The sequence below is a fragment of the Mandrillus leucophaeus genome, unplaced genomic scaffold (genome assembly GCF_000951045.1).
Source record: "Mandrillus leucophaeus isolate KB7577 unplaced genomic scaffold, Mleu.le_1.0 Scaffold632, whole genome shotgun sequence".
Lineage (NCBI taxonomy): Eukaryota > Metazoa > Chordata > Mammalia > Primates > Cercopithecidae > Mandrillus > Mandrillus leucophaeus.
Genome location: NW_012106831.1, coordinates 815,823 through 838,194, shown reverse-complemented (window position 1 = coordinate 838,194; position 22,372 = coordinate 815,823). Strand labels below are relative to the sequence as shown.

Sequence of the window (22,372 nt, the reverse complement as noted above, 5' to 3'; positions counted from 1 at the left end):
TGACTGACGCCCCTTGAACAGCAGGGCCACCGTGTTTCCCTTTGAAGCAAGTGATCCTTAAGGAATTTTCCAGGTTTAGTAACTTCTGTCTAGCTCTGAAAAGACGTAATGGCTGCAAAAGTGCTTCGTTGAAGAAAATAAGATATATTCATTTTTAAATAAAAATACTTAAGGGCGAGAAAAATCGGAGTGGACTGAATCAATTACAGTAAATCTGTGGGCTCTAAGGGAGCAAATAATCCAGGCTGGCTGAAAGAGTTAAATATTTTAAATTTATAAAGCCAGGGCAAACACATAAAAGGATTCAATCTTCTTCTTCTTCTTCTTCTTTTTTTAAGGATTCAATCTTCTAACAATCCCGGGAGGGGGGCAAGAGCAGGATTCTTGTTTCCATTTTAAGAATGAGGAAACTGAGGTTCAGAAAGCCTAAGTGGCATGCCTCTTTAGTAATCGGCCAATCGTCGCCGCCTAACTTCACCTCACCTCCCAGTACAGCACTAGAGTCCCCTCAGGGGTGGCCGTCCCTGGTCAGTCCAGCTCCAGCAGGCCGGGACGGTAGGACGTTCCCTGTCAGGCAGCACTTCCGCCTCCCGGGGCCCGTGCAGCTCACCTCCTTCACCTCCCGCGCTACCCCAGTCACGAGTTGTTTTCGGGGGCCCGCCCCTCCACTTGCTGATTGGGTAGCTCCTGAACCATTGCTGTCCTCTGATTGGTTGTTCCTTTTTTGGCTCTCCAACACCGCCTACACCGACCGGATACACTGGTAGGGCTTCCGCTTCCCCCTTCTCCCTCCTCCCGCTTGTCCTCCTCTCCAAGTCGGCACCACAGCGGTGGCTGCCGGGTGTGGTGTTGGTGGGTCGGTTGGTTTTTCTCTCACCGTTGGTGTCCGTGCCGTTGAATTGCCCGCCATGGCTGAGCTGGATCCATTCGGCGCCCCTGCTGGCGCCCCTGGCGGTCCCGCGCTGGGGAACGGAGTGGCCGGCGCCGGCGAAGAAGACCCGGCCGCGGCCTTCTTGGCGCAGCAGGAGAGCGAAATTGCGGGCATCGAGAACGACGAGGCCTTCGCCATCCTGGACGGCGGCGCCCCCGGGCCCCAGCCGCACGGCGAGCCGCCGGGGGGTCCGGGTGAGAGTGCGGTCGCGTTTGGGGCGAGAGGACTTGTCTGGAAACTCGGCCCACAGTGGGTCCGAGAGGTTCTGTGTGACTTGTGCTCCTTGCTGAATTAGGAGGTTAGGGAGCAGTGCAAAGAGGAAACGAGACCCTGGCCCAGTCATGCAGAAACCTAGGCTTGAGAAGCTTGCTCGGTTCTCAGCGTGTTTGAGTGCTTCTGGGCGCGGGCGGAGCGAGAAAGCAAGTATAGGGTGGCAGGCTTCGGAACCGGAAGAAGCCCGTTCAATTCAGCAACTTTTCATTAAGCACTTGCTGTGCCTTTAGTCCGGTCTCTGAAGCAACCGCATTGGCGCAGTTTTTCCAGACTTATAAGCAAGTCTGAGCCGAGCACAGAACTCCAGTTATTAGAAAAGGAGGGCAGAAAAAAAATAAGAATGGAAATACTGTTTTTTGAGAGATACAAACAAAAGTAGCAATGCAGTTCAGCATTTAAGCACTTAAGGTGTACAGAGTGTTGGATTACGAGGAGGAAGGAGTGAGTAGGGAACTCAGGAAAGATGGTCTAGGTCTGGAGAAAGAACTGCCAAGCGGGATAGGAGTTTACCATGGTTGAGCGATTGATTTACAGCTAGGACTTATGGAGCTCTCCCTCTGGGAACAGCTTTGGTAGGCAATATTGCCTAAGTAGAACCCACGATTAGCCTAAACCAATCAGGAAGGGATGAAGAGGTGAATAGAGAATGTTCTCAGCCAAACTCAAGTAAAAATGGGGCAGGTAGGATGGCAGTTTGACTTTTGGATGCTTACCTGTGTGTGATGCTTAGGATCATGAGTGGAAAAGACCTATTTAATAATACAGAGAAGTAGGAAATTCAGCCAGAAGAAATGAAATATGGCTTTTCATTCACTTAAAAATTTCCAGCTAAGGGAGAATAGTGCACTATTGGGGCATATAGGAGTAGTGTACACTAATCTGATTTCAAACCTTAAGGGGCCAAGTAGGTAACATATACGAGAGAAGCTGACTTGACATGAGACAGTGGAAGTGTTGGAGACTGGGACTTTGGTGCACTATAGTAGTGCTCTGTGTAAAGGCATTCAGACCCAGCAATCTCAAGTTACTATGCCAGCCAGGCAGAACCTTTCGATGGATGGATTGGGGAGGGTGCTGCTAGTTTGCAGCCTCTGAGTTTTTGACTGCACCATGTTGCTTCCTAAGCAAATCAGTCCCCTAATAAGAACTTAGTGGGAACATGTAATATGCCCGAATATGCTACTTTATAGCAAGTAGGTTGGACTGAACTGGGCTGTGATTGCGAGATGAAGTTGGCCTTAAGTGATTAGGAGATATTTTCATTGGGTGGTCTCTAACATTTGTCTGAGAATTTTAAAATTGACTTCTTAGATCCTTAGTTTACCTTCCTCGTTTAGTAGAAGAGAAACAATTCTAGAGAGAAATAACTTGCTTTAAAAAGCACGAGTTAATAGATGAGCCCCAAGTCTACCACATTCTGTTGTAGTGTTTAGTTGTTTTAGCCGGGGTGTGGTGCGGTAAGAGACAGGCAGTTGTGGCTGTCCCAGGTAGAACAGATTTGGGAGAAGCAGGACCCAAGATCTATAGTTGGAAGATTGTCCTGATTCAAGGACAGTGTTACCCTTACTGTTTTATCTCCACTACCTAGCAGTGTGTCTGACATGTAGTAGATGCTCACGTTTGACAGAGAAATGGGCAAAAATGTCAGATCCAAGGGTCCTGTGTAGAACTGACAGATCTTGGTGACAGGCAGTTAGGGAAAGTAAAAGGAAGAGAATAGAGTTGGATACTTGGGTCCTTTGTGCATCAAGCCTTCAGCAAAGGGAAGGAAAGAAATGGTTGCTGACTTAGTTCCTAGGAAGGACTTTCTTAGTGAACTAAGCATTTGGTGACTTAAAGCCAGATTCCTGACAGTGTAATTGAGGTTGGTAATATGCAGTGGTCAGCATTTCCTTTGGGGATTAGAGAACTGATGGGACACTTTTTCTCTCTTAGTTTTCTTTTTCCTTCTTTCTTTTTTTTTAGGATATGCTCCAGTGGTTAAGATTCTATGCTATCCTAAACTGCTTGAGTGTGAGTTTAGCTTTGTGATCTCAAAGTATATAACTACCACCACTGCCCAGCCTCAGTTTTCTCCTTTGTAAAAGTTGCATAATATAATTTATAATGCTATGTGGCATCTTTAGGATTACATTAAAGAGTGTCTATAAAGTGCTTACAGTTATATAGTAAGTATCCAGTGAATTCCAGCTACTGTTAGTGGGAGAAAGGAGTTACAAGGCCTTTAGGCTTTGAAGTGTACTGAGTAAATTGAGAGGTTTTAGACGGGAGCTCTCTTTCTGATGTATTATACAGAGGTATATAGGCAGTCAGCTATGACAGATTGATGAGAGGAAACTAAACTGGCCCCCAGCCTTGCGGAATGCTCCTATGGAGGATGGGCACAGGCAAAAACCAGAGAGGTTAGGGCTGAGCCTTGGATGACTCCCTTGGTTGTTAAGAGATCCAGAAAAAGAGACATAGGTTTAGAGGCAGGAAGTAACCAGCTGGGTGAAGTGATATTGAGGTAACCAGCTGGGGGGGGGGGATATTGAGGAAGAACAGGTGGTCTTGAAGGAGGCAGCACAAGTAGAGCTGTTGAAAAGCTCTCAATCATGAGGGCTGAGTGGGGGAAGAGAACAGGAGAGACAGGCCACAGAGTACTGCAATGAGGCACTATTACGGTGTTTTGTTGATTTGAGACAGAGCCTCGCTCTGTCGCCCAGGCTGGAGTGCAGTGGCGTGATCTTGGTTTACTGCAACCTCTGCCTCCTGGGTTCAAGCAGTTCTCCTGCCTCAGCCTCCCAAGTAGCTGGGATTACAGGCGTGTACCACCATGTTCAGCTAATTTTTGTATTTTTCTTAGAGACAGGGTTTCACCATGTTGGCCAGGCTGGTCTCGAACTCCTGACCTCAAGTGATCTTCCTGACTCGGCCTCCCAAAGTGTTAGGATTACAGGCGTGAGCCACTGTGCCCGGCCTATTTGTTATGTTTTTGACAAATTACTTCTTTCTTTTTGGGTGGGGAGGCGGGGGCAGATGGAGTTTTGCTCTTATTGCCCAGGCTGGAGTGCAATGGCACAATCTCGGTTCATAGCAACCTCTGCCTTCTGGGTTCAAGTGATTCTCCTGCCTCAACCTCCCGAGTAGCTGGGATTACAGGAACCCACCACCATGCCCAGCTAACTTTTTGTGTTTTTAGTAGAGATGGGGTTTCACCATGTTGGCCAGACTGGTCTTAAACTCCTGACCTTAGGTGATCCACCCGCCTCAGCCTCCCAAAGTGCTGGAATTACAGGCGTGAGCCACTGCACCTGGTGACAAGTTAGTTCTTGTAGGAGAAAAAAGAGACACAGGTGAATTAAAGTGAAGCTTTCTGGAGAAGTAATTTTATTGGTAGCAGTGGTGGAGAGAAGTTTAGGGAAATCTCATGAGTGATAGTTAATTATACTGCACATTTGCCGTATACCGGTACACTTTCAGATACCGGCAGTAGCTCCACGGGTTAAGTGGTAGTGTCATATTTCAGATGAGAATGGATCAGTGTGGAAGTTGAGCAGTGTCCCTAAGGTAGCAAGGTAATAAATGGCTCAAGTGCAGCTTCAAACCTAGGTCTGCTTGACTTCAAAGGTTTCTGGAATGTGGAAAGTTGAAGGTGGTTTTGGGACAGTGTTTCACTTTGAAAACTTTGGCCCTTTTTCTGTCTGGAGTTCCTGAAAGGCCCTAGAAAGTTTCCTTCTGAAGCATCGTGTTGCTTAGTTTAGTTATCCTAGTAAGTCAAGGCCCTACATGTCCTTTCTGCATGTTTCCACAGCAACAGACGATCCCTTGGCTTGAGCCAGTTGTTGATTCTTGTAAGAATGTTAGTGCAGTAATACAGTAACTAATAAAGAGGAAAGCAGATGCCAGTGGGTCTGGAGGAGTCTTCAGACAGACAGCATGTGATTTTTTAAGGAGACGTGGGATGAGGATTGCTTCTTGTTTTGCATATGGAGTAGTGATCAAAGTCTCTCATATTCCAGCCCAGGGCTGGACTATATTAGTGGATAGTTGGTATGTCAGCTGTACTATATTAACCATAATGTAGCCCTGGCCAGACTAGCCATTGTAGGATCTAGGATTTAAAACTATCTCACTCTTATGTCTTCACAAAAATAAATTCCAGGTGGATTAAAGAGAGACATTTAAAAAATAAAAGAACAAAAGTGAATATTTGTCTACCTCATAATAGGAAAGGCCTTCAGCATAAAAGCAGACACAGAAATCATAAAGAAAAAGTTGATCATGTCTACATACACAAATTAAGTTGTTCCGGGTGTTAAATTCCATAAACCAAATCAAAAGAGAAACTAGGGAAAATACTTGACTATTAATACAGAGCAAATACTTAGAGATCAAAAAATAGCAGGAAAATAGGCAAACTCAGAAAATTCAGTAAAGAAGAAAATCAGATGTTGGGTATGTGATTACCTTACTGGAAATAAGATTGGCACAACAAAGCCACCATGAGTTTTTTTTCCGTTATCAAATTAGCAAAAATTTTAAAACATGATCAAGCACAGTCGCTAGTATCAGGGAAGGTCTAAGAAATGGGGCACTTCTGCTGCCAGTAGTACTATAAACTGGTAGACTAATAGGAACAAGTGGGTAGGGTTTTAGAAGTCTTTAAAATACGTATCCTGAGTGGGGTGTGGTGGCTCACGCCTGAAATCCCAGCACTTTGAGAGGCCGAGGTGGGGAAATCACCTGAGGTCAGGAGTTCGAGATCGGCCTGACCAACATAGTGAAACCTTGTCTCTACTAAAAAATGGAAAAATTAGTCAGGCATGGTGGCATGAGCCTGTAATCGCAGCTATTCGGGAGGCTGAGGCAGGAGAATCGCTTGAACTTGGGAGGTGGAGGTTGCATTGAGCCGAGATCGCGCCACTGCACTCTAGCCTGGGCAACAGAGCGAGACTCTGTCCAAAATAAAATGAAATAATAAAATAAAATAAAATAAAAAATATAAAATAAAATATAAAATAAGTAAAATAAAATAAATAAAATCCTGGCTGGGCGCGGTGGCTCATGTCTGTAATCCCAGCACTTTGGGAGGCTGAGGCAGGTGGATCGTCAGAGGTCAGGAGTTCGAGACCATCTGGCCAACGTGGTGAAACCCTGTCTCTACTAAAACTACCAAAAAAAAAAAAAAAATTAGCCGGGCATGATAGCTCACACCTATAGTCCCAGCTTCTCAGGAAGCTGAGGCAGGAGAATCACTTAAACAATCCAGGAGGCGGAGGTTGCAGTGAGCCGAGATGGCACCACTGCACTCCAGCCTGGGCAACAGAGCAAGACTCTGTCTCAGAAAAAATAAAATACATATCCTGTGATCCAGCAATTCCTTTTTTCCTTTTTTTCTTCTTCTTCGTCTTTTTTGTTTGTTTTTGTTTTTTGATTTTTTGAGATGGAGTCTCGCTCTGTTGCTCAGGCTGGAGTGCAGTGGCGCGACCTTGGCTCACTACAACCTCTGCCTCCCGGGTTCAAGCTATTCTCCTCCTTCAGCCTCCTGAGTAGCTGGGATTATGGGCTAATTTTTGTATTTTTAGTATACAGAGGTGTGTTTCACCATGTTGGCCAGGCAGGTCTCTCCTGACCTTGAGTGATCCTCCCGCCTCAGCCTCCCAAAGTGCTGGGATTACAGGCATGAGCCACCGCGCCCGGCTGTAACCCAGCAATTCTACACCAAGGGATTTATTACGGAGGTGAAATTGAATATGCTTCCCCCATACTTTCACTAGTTTGATAAACTTCATATTTCCCAAACTTTATAGAATGCTTTAAAAACTATATAGGTAGGTGGCACATGGCTTAAAGTAGTAAAAGGCCACTGACATAATGAACTACAAGAAACTCATTTTTGTACTGACATATAGGAGTAAAAGTCAACTAGGAAAATTAAGAAAAATGTGAGAGGCCAGGCATGGTGGCTCATGCCTGTAATCCTACAATTTGGGAGACCGAGGTGGGTGGATCGCTTGAGTCCAGGAATTCGAGAGCAGCCTGGGCAGCATGGCGAAATCCCCTCCTTACAAAACATAGAAAAATTAGCCAGGCATGGTGGCGCATGCCTGTAATCCCAGCTCCTGTGGGGACTGAGGTGGGAGGATTGCTTGAGCCCAAAAAAGGTCGAGACTACAGTAAGCCATGATTGGGCCACTGTGCTCCAGCCTGGGCGACAGAGCAAGACTATCTCAAAGATGAAGCTGCAGGTCTCTGCTCACTATGGGTGATTCCAGGCCACACTTTTTTTTTCTTCTGCAGAACTTTCATAGAGAAACACTGTTCTCTGAGACTCTTCTGCCAGTCTTCCATTTGTTACCACTGTAAAATAGAAAACAGAAAACAAAATCAAAAGGTTTTGGACTTGGGAGCTTGAGGACAGATGTGTCCACATTTTGGTGAAGTTTGTATATAAGCACATCTTGGTTTTATTATTTTGTTGTATATAGCACCTACCACAGGAATAGCATTTAGTAGCTCAAGGTTCATACAGCATATAATGCTGTATTCTGCTGTACAACCCTTTGGCCCAGTGTTTGACCAGTCTTTATTGATAGACCAAAACCTTATGTCTTGCAGATGCTGTTGATGGAGTAATGAATGGTGAATACTACCAGGTACAGAGTACTCTGATTCTATTCATTGATAGTGATTGAGAGTTTTCTTTTCCTGTGATTTTAATTGACCTAGAAAGAAACCCCAGTCCTTTGACTTTCCTGGATGTATTACTGGCTGGTATGTTATCTACCAAAGTGGAAAGATTTAAAGAGAGGTAGCATTGATAAAAAGAGAACTGTTTTAAAATGTTATTTACCTGCCCCTAGTGTTACCACCTTTATTCTAAAGAAACTACTCTTCAAATGACACTGTGTTAAGTGCAGTAAGTTAGTACTAATACTTTAAATAGTTCTTCTTCCATCTTTGTGTATAGACTGATTAGGTTAACCTGGTAATGTTCCTTAGTTCAATGAGTGGCACATGGAATAGTTCTGTAAAGGTTAACATTTATTTGAGTCTTTTTTTTTTTTTTTTTTGAGACAGTCTCTGTTGCCCAGGCTGGAGTGCAGTGCAGTGGCACGATCTCATCTCATTTGCAACTTCCAGCTCCTGGGTTCAAGCGATTCATCCGCCTCAGCCTCCTGAGTAGCTAGAATTACAGGTGCACGCCAGCACGCCTGGCTAATTTTTTGTATTTTTAGTAGAGATGGGGTTTCACCATGTTGGCCAGGCTGGTCTTAAACTCCTAGGCTGAAGTGATCCGCCCACCTCGGCCTCCCAAAGTGTTGGGATTACAGGCGTGAGCCACTGCACCTGTTCTATGTGGTTGCCTTTTTTTGGGGGGGGGGGTTGAGGGGTGGGACAGGGTCTCACTCTGTCACCCAAACTGGAGTGCAGTGGTGTAGTCTTGGCTCACTGCAACCTCCATTCCCCAGGTTCTAGCAAATTCTCCTCCTGCCTCAGCCTCCCCAGTAGCTGGGATTACAGGCACACGCCACTACCACCTGGTTCATTTTGTATTTTTAGTAGAGACGGGTTTCACTATGTTGGCCAGGCTGGTCTCGAACTCCTGACCTCAAATGATCCACCCACCCCAGCCTCCCAAAGTGCTGGAATTCCAGGCGTGAGCCACCGTGCCTGGCCTATGTTGTTGCTTTTAAGGTAATCCTTTAACATTTTACAGCAGCCACCATTGTTGTTAGAAACAGGGGTTCTGACTGGTTGCTTGTGGTGGCTCTGGCCGGGTGTGGTGGCTCACGCCTGTAATCCCAGCACTTTGGGAGGCCAAGGTGGGCAGATAACCTGAGGTTAGGAGTTCGAGACCAGCCTGGCCAACGTGATGAAACCCCATCTCTACTAAAAATACAAAAATAAGCTGTGCGTGGTGACGGGTGCCTGTAATCTCAGCTATTTGGGAGGAGGTGGAGGCAGGAGAATTGCTTGAACCTGGGAGGCGGAGGTTGCAATGAGCCAAGATAGTGCCACTGCACTGCACTCCAACTTGGGCGACAAGAGTGAAAACTCCGTCTCAAAAAAAAAAAAAAAGAAGAACCAGGGATTCTAACTCAGGTGAAGTGCATTCTAGGAAGGAATTTTTGGTATTAATATAGGACAATTGTGTTTTGTGTTAAGGAAAGTAATGGTCCAACAGACAGTTACGCAGCTATTTCACAAGTGGATCGATTGCAGTCAGAGCCTGAAAGTATCCGTAAATGGAGAGAAGAGCAAATGGAACGCTTGGAAGCCCTTGGTAAGGAATCCCTTTCTGTCTTTGGGTATCTGTTTTCAGTGGAGTAGTTGACCTGGACTCTACTTTTATTCCTTTTTACTTCAGATTAACCGGTGTCATTGTCTGATCTTTGGGAAGATATCTTCTCAGCCTGAAGGTTACAAAGCTACCTGCCCAGAGATGCCTAATCATAGGCCATTGTGTGAGGAGTAGAGTAGCCGGAGAGCCCCAAGATCCTCTCACAGGAAGAGCATAGTGATGCTATTACTGACCTCAAGAGTAGCCTCAGGTGGTGTTTATAGGGTGCTGTGTAAACTTGAAAGATTCAAGTTTCACATGTCCATGGACTTTCACAGTCCGTTTTTCTTTTTTTTTTTTTTGAGACGGAGTCTCATTCTGTCACCCAGGCTGGAGTGCAGTGGTGCGATCTCCGCTCACTGCAAGCTCCACCTCCCGGGTTCACACCATTCTCCTGCCTCAGCCTCCCAAGTAGCTGGGACTACAGGCGCCCGCCACCATGCCTGGCTATTTTTTTTTTTTGTATTTTTAGTAGAGATGGGGTTTCATCACGTTGGCCAGGCTGGTCTCGATCTCCGACCTTATGATCCGCCCACCTCTGCCTCCCAAAGTGCTGGGATTATAGGTGTGAGCCACTGCACCCGGCCTCCATTTTTCATTTGAAGGCTGAATTAATTTAAGGTAACGAGGAAAATGAGGTATGTTAGGAAAAATGTACAATTTGTTTTTCCTACCTTAATATCTCTGTAAGGTAAGTTTTACAGGTAAGAAAAGCGGAGGAGAGGTAGAATAAGTATTTGGAATACTCAGCTAAGAAATGGTAAGAGTCACAATTTCAGCTGAAGTCTGCCTTGCTTCAAAGTCACTACGCATCCCCATCAGCCACATTGCTTTCTAAACATTTAGTGCGCATGACCATCTAGCCACACGGCCTGGCGTTTGATAAAGAGATGTGTACACAGAGTGTCACCTGTTGGTTCATGATCAGGGGAGACTTGTGTCTATACATGGTGGATTGGAGAAGTATGCAGAGTGTGAGGACATAATCCACATTGTGGCCTTTTGTTTTTTCTTTTTTTAATCAGCTGACTTTAAGATTCATCTTTTCTCAACTTTACAGAACAACTGAAAGAAGAGGAAAATAAATGTGTGCACCCCCAGAATCAGTAATTAATATTTCACCATATTGGGTTATCTTTATATAAATGATATGTTTTAGACATATACACACATACACAAATTGTTCTGACTGACCTACTTTAAGATAAAGACATCATATACTTCATGTCTAAATATTTCAATGTACACCTCCTAGAAATAATGACATTCTCCTATGTAACCACAGTGTCAGCAGTATTATTCCCTCTTGGGAACTGTTAAACTGGTGAAAACATGAGTCCTTATTTTTCAGATGGGATAACTGACACCCAGAAATAGGAAGGGACATGACCCAGATGACACAGCCAATTAATGCCAGATCATTTATCTCTCTAGTCCTTTTATCTCTCTAGTGCAATTTAGGTGACTTTCAGAACAAAGAACACACTTAATATTTGAACCTTTATAGCACCATTCAGTAGTAATTTCTTTGGTGGAAATATTCTTTATGTGTACTGTCTAGTATGGTAGCCACTAACCACATGTAACTGTTAGTACTTGAAGTGTGGCTTCACATTTCAAGTGTGACTGAGAAACTGAATTTTAAATTTTCTTTAATTTTAATAAATTTGCATTGAAGTAGCCACATGTAGCTAGTAGCTACCATATTGGACAGTGGAGCTGTAGGAAGATGAAAATAGGTCCTAACAGCTTTGGTCGTTGTTTGTTCTTTGTGTCTTTTGAGTATGCTTAGAGCCAAGATTTAGCTGGTCTTAGTACTGCTGGAGTATCTTTCATGTTACAGAACCCAGCACCCAAATTTACAGAACCCAAACCACTCCAAGTTGGAGTGCAGTGCAGTGGCACGATCTTGGCTCATAGTTTCCCCAAGCTCTAGCAGTTTTTCTTCTCCATGGAGAGAGTCTACTTTGGCGTCTGGAAAGATTTAATTTTTCAATTATGAAATTGGGTACTTGGGGAATACTCTTATGAACTGTTTTCTTAATTCAAAGTGCTTTTTTGAGAGAAGTAAAACATTTGGCCTTGCATTCCAACTGAATTGTATTCACTTGGTTCATGAACAAGGTGTTCCTTCAATTTCACCTTTTTTCCTTGCAAAAACTGTGAGAAAGCACACGATGCCAAAAATAGAGAACTGGTGCCAGTGGTTTTCAGCCTAGCTGCTGGCTACATTCTCAAGTAATTTTCTTTTCTATGACCAGTAACGAGGGTGGCCAGAATGGAAGGCACCTGTGAGTGTGCTTTGCTGTCTAAGGGGACTCTTCCTCTTCATCCTCTGAGGGGAAGAATTCTAGTATTGCAGTGGCACTAAAGCTCCAAAAGCCAGAAGACCAATTTAAATGTACTGTTTTATACAGTAACCACAGTCTGTTCAGCAGGTCACCATTTTTATTTAATTTTTCAGAGATAAATTTTATATTTTAGACCTAATGTATATAAATTTTAAGTGAACATCAAAATACATAGAAAATACTGTCCAATCAAAAAGGTAATTATTTGGAAGTAATTTCACCACGATTGAAAAGGGGGCCTTACATTTTAAATTAGGTATTGCCACATGGCACTTCCAGCCCACGGCTTCTCATTGCAGCATAACATCTTCCATTCCACACCCATGCTTCATGCCATGATAGACACATGTTAGACGTTTACTGTAGAGCTGGGTGGGGTGGCTCAGGTCTGTAATCCCAGCACTTTAGGAGGCTGAGGTGGGAGGATCACTTGAGCTCAGGAGTTCAAGACCAGCCTGGGCACCATAGTGAGACCCTATCTGTAATAAAAAAAAAAAAAAAAAGGAAAAAAAAATAGCTGAGGTTGGTGGTGCACACCTGTGGTCCCAGCTGCTTAGGAGATTGAGGTGGGAAGATCACTTGAGCCTGAGAGATTGAGGCTGCAGTGAGCTGTGATAGCACCACTGTACTACAGCCTGGGCTACAGAGCAAGAGACCCTATCTCAAAACCAAAAAAAGTTTACTATGTATACTTTACAGTCATCAGTGAAAAATCTGAGAAAATGATTCTTCTGAATGATAGATGACCTTCCGACAAATTAGATACCAAGATGAATGTTCTTTCTAACCTGAAACTTGGGGGAGTTTCTAGCTGCTATTAGGCTTTTTCTTATGGTTACACACAGCCTTTTGCATGTTGTTACTGTAAGACCTTTCTTGCAAAGGCCCTAAAAATGCCCAAGAATGCTTCATTTTTCATCCCTTCTAGTAGTTACTTGACGCCACTACTGCTTTCTACTGTCCTTCTCAAATACACTAATTACAGTTTGGGCTCTTGCTCTGCACTTTCAAAACTCTGTCCAGATCACTGGTGGCCACTTTCTAGTCACATTTTGTGATTATTTCTAGGCTTGCCTCCCTTTCTGTCCCTCCCTTTGGAGGAAGCATAATGAGGTAAGCAAAGTGTAAGCTTTAGAGCCAGATCTGGGTTTGAATCTTGGATCTGTCACTTACTATAACCTTTAGGAAGTTCACTCAAACTTTCTGAGCTTTAGTTTTCCTCACTGCTGTAAATGGGATCAGAATTTACCTTCTTGGGATTGTTGTAAAGATTGAGTTAGATGTCTGTAAAACACCTGCCAGATAGACTATCCAGAAGAACTTGTTTAAAGTGAAGTATCAGGTTAACTTAAAGTGTCAGCTGCCTCAGTAGCTATGACATGTTGACATGTATTTCTTTTTTTTTGTTTTTTTTGTTTTTTTTGTTTTTGTTTTTTGAGATGGAGTCTCGCTTTGTTCCCTAAGCTGGAGTGCAGTAGTGCGATCTCAGCTCACTGCGACCTCTGCCTTCCAGATTCAAGCGATTCTCCTGCCTCAGCCTCCCCAGTAGCTAGGATTATAGGCACATGCCACCACATCCAGCTAATTTTTTGTATTTTTAGTAGAGACAGGATTTCACCATGTTGGCCAGGCTGGTCTCGAACTCTTGACCTCAGATGATCCACCTGCCTCGGCCTCCCAAAGTGTTGGGATTACAGGTGTGAGCCACCACGACCAGCTGGCATGTATTTCTTTATCTCTCACCATTTACTGATGTATGTCTCTTTCCCTTGTGGGAAAACCATATTTAGTCCTCAGAAACTTCATGTTTCATGTTTGAGAATCCAATCTAGCAAACCTGCTAGGTGTGCATTTTCTTGCTCTCATTTCTAGAACGTTTAGGTTACCTGTTAACAGATCCCATACCTCTACCCCCTGCACTTCTCTCCAGTGGAGTTTCTTTTGTAGCTCTGCCCTGGCTCTGCCACAAACACACTCTGCAAACTAGGAGTAGATGCTTTGTGGTCCTCTCTAGTGCTAATATTCTGTGTTCTAGCATTCTCTGGTTCCTGAATCATCTCTACTTTTGGTAATTGTCCTTAATAGCACCCTGCTTCACAGAAGTGCTTCTACCATATTTAGTTATTAGAGTGCCACCTTGTGTTCCACAAAACCATTGTCAAACCTAGAATGTGGACTAGTTTGGGAGAAGAGTTAAAAGATTTAAGATGAATACCCTACTCTGAACTAAATATTGGCAGCATTGGTGAAGAATCATCTGTAATTGTTTCTCCCCCCGTTGGTGCCCAGATGGCTTTTTTCTTATTATTAATAAAAGTCAGTATTTCCACATACAGCCTCCTCTTTCGCTCTGCCAAAAACAAGACAAAACAAAACTAATGACCCACTAAGATGTCAGTGGACTGGGATAAGACCAGGAATAGGATCCAGGAATAGGACTGTGGAAAGGAATAGAAGTACTGAAATCAGAGTTGGTTGTGCAAACAGGGAAAACAGAAGTTTATTTTCCCCTCCCTCCTCTTCTCCCCCAACATGCACATAAACGTGGACCTGCATCCACTGTAAGTTCATTAAGACCAAAATAAACTGATGAACTTCAGTTTGCACTTTGCCTCAGTTGTATTGTCTTTCTCTTCTCTCCCTTCAAAGATGCCAATTCTCGGAAGCAAGAAGCAGAGTGGAAAGAAAAGGCAATAAAGGAGCTAGAAGAGTGGTATGCAAGACAGGACGAGCAGCTACAGAAAACAAAAGCAAACAACAGGTCAGTCCATGGTGGTTGTAGCACATTTTGTTTTCCAAAATTGAATCAAATCCATTCTCAGCATCCAATCTAGGTTTTTGTCTTCTGCCTCCTTTAGTGTGAAATGTCTACAGTTTTTAAAGAAAGTGCTTGAAACAGGTAGCAAGTCTCTCAGGTTTTGTGAGCATAATTCACCCTATTGTTTAGCCATCCCAGCTGTACTGAGCTTAGCTCTCTGAGAGTTTGGTTAATAAATGATGTGATTCAGCCAAGGGAAAAGTTACTTTTCATGGAACCCTGAAATGAAAGCTGGGTGTCATGAATACACCCAGATCTAGTTACTTTGGATATAATTATAGACTTGGTCCTATTGAGTATCCTAAATATAGCCCTGCCCTCTGAAAACCCCTTCATGAAGGGGTCCATTGGCAGGAAAATGTGCTTTGTAATTAGACAGCCAAGAATGTTCCAGCATAATTACTTTAGAATTGAGGGTTCTTTATCTGTGCCTTAAAAAGTCTTGAATTGACTTATTAAAAATACTGTTTGAAATAGATTTTATTTAGTTACTGATGGTTAAGGAGTTGTGAGGAGAAAAATGCTTTCATTCTCATATCACCACCCACCAGCAGCTGGACTTTAATGCCCTGCACTTTGAGCCCTTCTTGGAAGCAGCAAAGAGAGGATATGTGGTGTTGCTTCCTTCAGGGCAGGCAGCTTCAGAGCCCAACTTTCACCGAATAGTCAGTCCATTCACTTCAGTGTATAAACGGGCCAGAGTGGGCCTGGGGATATTTTTAATTTTCAGGGTAGAGCCTTGGGTTCCTGTACACAGAGGCAGGAAGCAGGTTGGGTTAAGTGCCCTTATCTCTGGCAACTCTGTTAGACAGAGATGTGGCAGGAGAGAGAGCTAATGGCTTTGCCAGCCAGCCAGTGCCATTGTGGGTCAAGTATGACAGATCAGTTGGACTCTCTTTTGTTTACTAGCAGCCCTTCAGCTCATTGAATTCCAGCTTGAGCCTGCGTTCTGGTCACCTTCCTCTGGGGCGGTGTGCTCAAGGAGTGCCTGTCAGGTTCCATGTGGAGTTCTGTGGGACTGCTGTCTGGTGTGCAGGCTAGGTTGCCAGTGGTGATGGCTTCCATCAGCTACGTGGGGCTGTTGTCGAGCCTGTGGTCAGTAGGTGGTGCTGACAGGTCCAGGCTCCTGTGTCCTCTGCTCCTTCAAGATGATTTTCTCCCAGGTGCAAGTTCAGATCAGTAAAGCCAGGTGGGGACTGTGTACGAGCACCCTGTGAGCCCTGGGAACTCCCCTAGCCGGCGGCCCTGGCACTTGAGTTTATTTTGAAGTACTGTAGCCATGCCAACCCTCCCTGCACAGGATCTGTGATGCTTCAGGAACTTGACACGCAAATTTTCAAACTGAGATAATGAATATGTTGGTAACAGCCTTTCTGTTGCAGAAATTTTTTCAAGGAAGTTTTGCTAAACTGTCAAGAAAGGGATACTCTCTGTATACAGAATCCATTGTTCTCAGAGGGAGTAATGACACCTGTTTTTAGGAGCTTAGTCTTAAAAAGTTTAGTCCCTCCAGGCATTGAGTTTGGGCCTTGGTACCTTTCTTTACTTGGAACTGTAAAATGCTGGGTAAGCTGGTCTCACAGATGAACCTCTTAAGTTCCAGAGAGAAAAAGGGACTTTCCCACCACTCACTAAGAATGTAGAGCTGTTTAGGAAGCAGGTCACTTGCCTTGTGGGAACCTTGCAGCACAGGGCTGACCCTGAGAGCATAAAGCTAGTGGCACAGTAGCCATTGTCAGCAGGGCTCTAGGACAGAAGAGATGGCTTTTACACTTTATTCCAGTGATTCTTCACTGGTTGGAGGTGGGAGCCATTTGAGAGTCACTTTGGGGGACTTCTTCCAAGGGTCTACACCCTCCCTTGGAGATTTTTATATTGCTGACTACTCCCCCCTCCATCCATGTTCAACTCTAAACTTGAGTTCAAAGGAATAGGTCCCATTTAGATGTATAAAGTAATTGGTCCTTGTTATCTGTCTATGGGTAAAGAGTGAATATTTTTAGAAAAGAAAATAGAGGCCAGACACCTTGACTCACACCTGTAATCCTAGCACGTTGGGAGGCTGAGGCGGGCAGATCACTTGAGGTCAGGAGTTTGAGACCAGCCTGCCCAACATGGTGAAACCCCATCTCTACTAAAAATACAAAAATTAGCCGGGCGTGGTGGCATGTGCCTGTAATCCCAGCAACTCGGGAGGCTGAGGCAGGAGAATCACTAGAACCCGGGAGGTGAAGGTTACAGAGAGCTGAGATTGCGCCACTGCACTCCAGGCTGGGTGACAGTGAGACTCGGTCTCAAAAAGAAAACGGGGTGCTCATTTCAAGCAAGTATGATTCTCTCTGGGATGTTAAGGGGACCCGAGAGATAAGGCAGAAAGGTGAGAAGTTTGAAAGAGGAAACTCGGAGACGGGAAGGGCATCCAGTTAATTGTGAGAGCATCCTCAGGCCTCCTGCCTTCCAGCTGCCTCACCACTCGGTCACCAAAGCAGTAGGAGCACATCGCGCCTGGTACTGCACTGGGGGTTGGTGTGTGGCCGGCAGACATGGTTCTTGCCCTGCACAATCTGTAGTCTATTGTCAGTCCCCAGACTGCATCTCCCTACTTTTATCCCAAGTTGGGGCCTCAGTGTCATGGCACAAGAGCTGTGAATTATTCAGTGACAGCCATGGAAAAGAATTTCCTTTTCATAGGAGCCAGCCAGAGCAGTGACTGACTCCTGCAGCTGGATGAGTTTGCGCGTCAAGAACAACCCCAGAACATTTACCGTATTACAGGTAGCACTTGTGCTTGTCAGCTGTTTCAAGGCTTGAGAAACTTTGGGGAATGCACAGTTCTCAGAGATGACAAATATTTTTTTCTATGCCCACTTTGAGGCTGTTTATGGAATGAAGTTCTGCATTGTATTCATGCCTCCAGAGCTTGTTCTGGGGCAGGCATTCCTCTTCCCTCCAGTCTCCCGAGCCTCCCTGAGCCTCTTCCTGCCTTGGCTGAGGATTGCTACTTTCAAGTGAAAGACAAACGGAGGGCCACCTGTGTGTGTGTCTGATTTTCTGTTTGTTCTGGGCCTGCAACCCTGACAGGGGATATGCTTGTCACTGAGGAGCTTTGGTCTTGGGCTAGCTGCAAAGGAGCAAGAGCCTGACATTCAAACTTTGTTGTCTTAGTGATGATTTGACAGGAGTCGTGAAACCTCTTCTCTTCTTGTGGAGGGAAACCCAAGTTGAAATCGATCAGGTTTAGCCCTTTGTGTAAACTAAAAGGATTGTGGCTTTACAAGCCAGCCTGCCTTGCCTTTTCCTCCCACTCATTCTGCCCACAAACAACTCTGTTTTCCTGCTGAGTCACTTTAAGTTACAATCAGCCTGCTCTTTTTGCTTTCTTTAAATTCCCACAAAACACCTCCTGTGTGTAAACCAAAATGGGAAAGAAGGAAGGGCATGTGTGAGCTTCAAAATTAACTTAAATTAAAATTACTAGAATTTGCCTTCAGATAAATATGTGAGGTTAGCTTAATGACCAGGCATGGTTATCCTTGAAAAATGTCTTTCCCCTCGCCCACCCCAAATCGACTTGACAAAGGACAGGGTAAGACTCTGTGAGTGAGGTTCCCTACCCAGCCACAGTGGACAAGAGTGAGCTGGCTGAGCCCAGGGAGTCAGTCCAGGGCAACAGTCAAAGCCAGCCTGGCCCCTGCTGTAAAAATTTCTCCACCCAGTCTGCCCCCTCCTTCCTGTCTGAGAGCCCTGCCACATTGAGAGTTAAGAAGGGATGAAGTTCTGGATTCTGGGCTGCGCCTTGTCAAAGCCAATTGAGTCTGGTGTAAAAATATTCAGAAACTGTACCCGCTTCTTGAGCAGAGAGCCATATTCAGAAACAACATAAGCCAGGGCCAGGATCCTAGTCCAGTGTTCTTCCCACCAGACCACTCGCCTCCAGCCGTTTTTTCCTGTAAGGTTGAGATTTTAAAATGACCAAATGTGTTCCAGGATTCTGAAAATGTATCCCACCCAGCCAGTGTGGGGAAGCAGTAGTTGGATAATCCAAGATAAAACTGGCTTTGGGTCCTAGTGCATCTGGTGTCTGGCAGCATTCCTGCCCGGTGATATTTACTGAGATAGGCAGGAAGGTGGCATGGCTTTCTGGGCACACACCAGCAGGGAGAAGCATGGCTATGTAGTAGAAAGAGCCCTGGACTTAGGGCCAGGCTGCCTTGGTTGTGAGTCCTGAATGCTGCCACTGTGGTGTAGCCGAGTAAGTTGTTTCATCTCTAAGCCTCAGTTACCTCATCTGTACAGTGGGAGTGAGAACAGTCAGGGTCATAGGTTGTTAGAGTTAAGGATTGAATCAACATAATGTATGTGAAGAGGCTTAGTCCATAATTGGGTGCTTAATAAATGCCCATGTTGCTGGGGTAAGCCAAAGGAATGAAGTTGGCAGTACTCACCCTGTCGTGGAGCAATCCCCATGTCGGAAGACCAGCGGGAAACCAGTCCTGCTGAAGTCTCCAGCGCTGGAAGCCTCACGGGGGTTAGGAAGGAGCCTTGGGAGCAGCTCCTCAGAGCACAGTTGCACCTCAATTGTGGATTTTAGATGTTTCTGCTTCTCAATGTTCTCTCTTTTTTCCTGCCTGCTTGCCTGCCTTTTGGACCTCTTGCTGTCTAGGGTGGCAGATGAAGCTTTCTACAAACAACCCTTCGCTGACGTGATTGGTTATGTGTATGTTGCAAAACTAATTCCTTTTTCTTGTGATTCTTTCTACTTTTTGTTTAGAGTTAATGCTCCTTTTATGTCACAAGTTGCTTTGCTTTTTAAATTATTTCAAATTGGCATTTTGGGGGCTGCCTAAGAATTGATAAGTGGGGTATGATCCGTTGATGAATCTTCCAGAATTGTGACTCCCTGCATCCTCTGATGACCATTTTTCATATTGGGGGTTTTGGAAGGAAGAAAGCTAACTCACTTTCAAAATGTGTCATTTGCGATCTTATCTGGGAAGGGTTTGAAGCTCGGGGAAACTCGGCCCTGTTGCTCTTGCTGCTGTCACTGCTGCCATGCCCTGTTGCCTGCCTGCCTCAGGTGGGAAGGAGGTTTCCCCACCTGGGAGCAGGTGGCAGTCCTAGGAGGTTAGGAGCCAGTGAGCAGCAGCACCTTGCATTGCCAAAGTCAGAGCTGCGGGGCAGCATTTTCCATACTTGGTTCATTCAAACGATGTGGGGTCATTTGCTTTTCCCTCAGGCAGAAGAGTCCAGAGCAGAGGAGGTTGTCTCCAATGGGTGTCTATAATTGTTCTTCTGTGGTCTCGCATGTCAGAAATTGCTATTTAGTGGTCAGCTTCTGATGTCCTGTCTCCTAGCACAGGGAAGCCCCCAGCTTTGAGATCAGGATAGTTGAAGTGTCTGATATGGGCCACTTGGGCTTCTCCCCCAGACCCCTCAAAAGAAACCTGCATCTTCACTGGAGAAGGTGTTTTTCTTTTTTTAAACGATTCCTGTTATCAAAGCAGTGTTGCTGAAGAGCTAGAAACAGTTCTCATTGTCTCCTCCTCAAAAATTAGGGCTGGCTTTACAAGAGAAGTAAGGGTGGGATGGAAGAGGAGAGGAACCTGTAAAAGGTGGACGATGAGCTCAGGTCTGTAGAGCCTCTCAGGGCCTATGACCTTGAGATGTTCATCCCCTTAGAAGACAGAACTGGGTTTCCTGGGCCCCCAGATGCATTTGCAGTGAGACTTGTGAAATGCTGGACTTACAGGTGGTGTTTGATTTGATTTCTGCACATTCTCTCTGGAGTAGAAATGGAGACTGGAAAGGTCGAGTCTGGTTTTGCTGGGCAGCTGGGTGGCCAGCAAAGCCAGCTGCACGTCCCTAAGCACAGATAGAGTGGCAAGGGCATGTCCAGCTTACTGACCATCTGCATTGAGCTCATTCTCATTTTCTATATCTGACTTAAAGTTTCTCTCGTTTCTTTTCTTCTCTTCACCTTTAAGCACAAACATAAACCATCCTTGCTACAGCCTAGAACAGTTAAGTAAACCTTTCTCACTGCCCCTAACTGTGTGTGCCATGAAGTCGCAGTGTTGTAGTGGCTCTGGGCTTCAGCGGTGTTTGCCACGGCCATCCCTGTGATAGTGCCACCCCTCCGTCCCTACAGACCAGTCATCTCCATTGCTTTTGCTTTGCCCGTGATGCTTGTTGGAGTAGATGAATATAGTGTGTCTTACTGCTGTCCTTTCCGGCTGTAGCTCCCACCAGTTAATTCCGAACTGGGGGTGGGCTGACCTTGATGTGAAAGAATGTTGGAGCAGCATCCTGCCAAAAAGCAACTCACGTTGGCTCTCCTGCCAGTGTGCCCTGAGTGGCCCCAAGGCACCTGGCTGGAGGGAAAATGGCAAACTTTTGGCTGACTGGAGAATGTCCTAACAAACCCCCTTCCAGAATGGCTTTAGTCTCTAGTGCCTGCTAGCATGGGAGCTTTGTCTTGAATTCCTTTTGATCTGCCCCGTTTCTCTCCAGCCTTAGGAATAAATCTAGAGGCTATTGTGCAATGATCTGTGGGCTTTTAGAAGTCTCTAAATTTCCTTGAAATTCAGTACAGCCCAGCATAAACTACTCAAGTTCTTGACCAGCCTGCTGCTTTGTTCTTGTTAATAAAAGCAGTGTGTAGCTGGCTAAGGACTTGTTTTATTAATGCTCCACAGGAGCAGAGACAGCCAGACAGAGAGACATAGTGAGCCCTGAACCAAACACCTGTATTCCAACATTTTACACAGTGGTCTGGGCACCCTGTGCCTAGGAGAGCCAGCCACGTGTCTACCTGAGTCTGACCTGGGCCAGGGACTGTTATCTTGGGAAAGCCAGAATGCCATTAAGAAAGGGACAAACAGGCAGTTGCTTGTGTAGCAAGGCAGCCACCAGGTTGCTCAAAGGGGGTTCTACATAAACCAACATATTTTGTTGTTGCTTCCAGGGCAGCAGAAGAAGCCTTTGTAAATGACATTGACGAGTCATCCCCAGGCACTGAGTGGGAACGGGTGGCCCGGCTGTGTGACTTTAACCCCAAGTCTAGCAAGCAGGCCAAAGACGTCTCCCGCATGCGTTCAGTCCTCATCTCCCTCAAGCAGGCCCCGCTGGTGCACTGAAGAGCCACCCTGTGGAAACACTACATCTGCAATATAATCCTACTCAGTGAAGCTCTTCACAGTCATTGGATTAATTATGTTGAGTTCTTTTGGACCAAACCTTTTTGTCTTTAGAGTTGATCATTGTTTGTGATTGCATGTTTCCTTCAACTGTGTTCTCCCTGGCATTCAGAGAGGAGGGGGAGGAGCAAGAGGAAGGGGAGGGAAGCCTCCCAACAGTAGCCTCAACCTGTGCTTTTGTGCATTATTCTGAGAATAAATTTCTGTTTCAAACTGTATTATGTGAAGCTTCTTTATTGACCTCAAGATGTGTTGTAGTTTGGAGTGAGGTTGGAAGGGTTGAGGAATTTCCTTGAAATTTGTAGGGCTGAGGAGGCACAGCCACTGGGCACACAGCCCTGCCTTGAACTGAGATAGCGCCAGGATCTAGAGTGGGATTCTATGGACATTTTCATTTGAGAAGGGAGTTTAATGGCTGAGGGGGTTATAGCGCCGGGATCTAGAGTGGGATTCTGTGGACATTTTCATTTGAGAAGG

The 22,372-nt window shown here is 45.2% G+C and overlaps 1 protein-coding gene across 6 annotated transcripts; it reads left to right on the top strand.

Annotated features, from left to right (window-relative positions):
- Positions 1–707: 707 nt before the first annotated feature.
- On the top strand, positions 708–22,113 carry CLTA (clathrin, light chain A). 6 transcript variants are annotated; one of them, XM_012000598.1, is made up of 7 exons: positions 708–1,125; positions 7,805–7,842; positions 9,356–9,473; positions 14,531–14,642; positions 19,363–19,416; positions 20,684–20,719; positions 21,664–22,113. In XM_012000598.1, exons 1-7 carry the CDS (start codon positions 909–911, stop codon positions 21,833–21,835), a joined length of 747 nt encoding a protein of 248 aa, XP_011855988.1. In that variant the 5' UTR covers positions 708–908; the 3' UTR covers positions 21,836–22,113. The 6 variants fall into 6 exon arrangements, with proteins under 6 accessions (XP_011855988.1, XP_011855990.1, XP_011855989.1 ...); XM_012000600.1 differs by lacking the exon at positions 19,363–19,416; XM_012000599.1 differs by lacking the exon at positions 20,684–20,719.
- The last annotated feature ends 259 nt before the right edge of the window (positions 22,114–22,372 follow it).

Coding starts and splice junctions, on each gene's coding strand:
- CLTA (XM_012000598.1), top strand. CDS start 909: ATGGCTGAGCTGGATCCATTCGGCGCCCCTGCTGGCGCCCCTGGCGGT. Junction 7,843..9,355: donor TGAATGGTGAATACTACCAG/GTACAGAGTACT, acceptor TTTTGTGTTAAG/GAAAGTAATGGTCCAACAGA. Junction 9,474..14,530: donor GGAACGCTTGGAAGCCCTTG/GTAAGGAATCCC, acceptor CTCCCTTCAAAG/ATGCCAATTCTCGGAAGCAA.